Consider the following 1550-nt stretch of genomic DNA (forward strand, 5'->3'; position numbering starts at 1 on the left):
CAAGGTCTGTTAGGTGTATAGAGAGCAGGTGACTTGTTTCTTTAGTTCACATGTCTTCAATTCAAATTATGGCAGGTCACTACTTTTGAAAAAAATGAATGCAATTTAGAATTTTCAGCAGATTACATATTTGTTCTTAATTATAAATTTAACTTAATTTTATTAGAGGTAACTCACTATAGGTCTCTGATTTATTATATGATATCTATAAATCCATCTGATACTAAAAAAATGTTCCACACTGGGTAATGATGTATGGTCACCAATATTGTGACAAAAGAAAAATTTCTAATATTATTATATCTACGGAACATTATTGTATTAAATTCTATAAAATAACAGGTGTCACTAAGAAAATATTTTTCTTCCTAGCTCTCTCTTCAGAGCCTCCTTGATCTCCTTGTTCCTGAGACTGTAGATGAGAGGGTTCAACATGGGGATCATCACCGTGTAGAACACAGACACCACTTTGTTCTGGTCAGTCGAGTAGCTGGACTTGGGCATCACATAAATGAATGTACCAGTCCCATAGAACAGAGTGACCGCAGTGAGGTGGGAGGTGCAGGTGGAGAAGGCCTTGTGGCGTCCCTCGCTGGAGTGCATCTTCAGGATGGTGATGAGGATGTAGATGTAGGAGATGGCTATGACAAACACAGTGACCACAACGATAGAGCCAGCAAAAACTGAGGGAACAGCTGCAGGGACACTGGTATCAAAACAGGAGAGTTCAATTAAGGGAGTGAAATCACAGAAAAAATGATTGACTTGATTTGGGCCACAGAACGATAAAGAAAAGAAGGAAAAGGTAAAGGAGCAAGCATTAAGAAAACCAGCTATATAAGCCACTATGAGTAACTGGACACAGACTTGAGTGGACATTTTGGTTGAATAAAGCAGCGGGTTGCAGATTGCCACAAAGCGGTCATATGCCATGACAGCCAGAAGGAAACATTCCGATGTCCCAAAGAAAACCGCTGAACCAAGCTGGATGGCACATCCAAGGTAGGAGATTGTATTTGTCTCCACCAGGAAGTTTACAAGCATGTTGGGCGTGACAGAAGATGAAAAGCCTATGTCAGCAGAAGCCAAGTGGCTCAGAAAAAAATACATAGGGTAATGGAGCTGAGAGGAGATTCTGATTAGAATGATTGTGCTGAGGTTGCCAGATATGGTCACCAGGTAAATACATAGCATGAGTATAAAGAGGACGACTCGAAGGAGTGGATCATGTGTTAAGCCCAATAAAATGAACCCTGTCACAGCAGTGTGGTTCCTGTCCACCCAGGAATCCATGAGACAATGTAGGTGCTGCCAAAATGAACCTGTGATGAGACCAGTACAGTAGTTACAAATTTGTTGGTTTTATTTTCATCAGTACACATGGGAAGTCATTATAAAAATATTCAAGTACTAGTACATTTTTATATGAAATGATGGGTCTGCGTTTTGAAAATTATTTTTGTCACAAACAATAGAAAAAACTTCTTTCAAATAATGTTCTTTTCTTGTCATAGTATTTCCAAAAATGCAGTTAAAGTGGCTTTAAATTC

The 1550-nt window shown here is 39.0% G+C and overlaps 1 protein-coding gene across 1 annotated transcript; it reads right to left on the bottom strand.

The window, feature by feature from the left end:
• Positions 1-348: 348 nt before the first annotated feature.
• On the bottom strand, positions 349-1293 carry LOC138384197 (olfactory receptor 5P76-like). Its single transcript, XM_069469505.1, has one exon. It carries the CDS (start codon positions 1291-1293, stop codon positions 349-351), a length of 945 nt encoding a protein of 314 aa, XP_069325606.1.
• Positions 1294-1550: the final 257 nt, after the last annotated feature.

This window comes from Eulemur rufifrons, chromosome 6 (assembly GCF_041146395.1).
Source record: "Eulemur rufifrons isolate Redbay chromosome 6, OSU_ERuf_1, whole genome shotgun sequence".
In the NCBI taxonomy this organism is placed as follows: domain Eukaryota; kingdom Metazoa; phylum Chordata; class Mammalia; order Primates; family Lemuridae; genus Eulemur; species Eulemur rufifrons.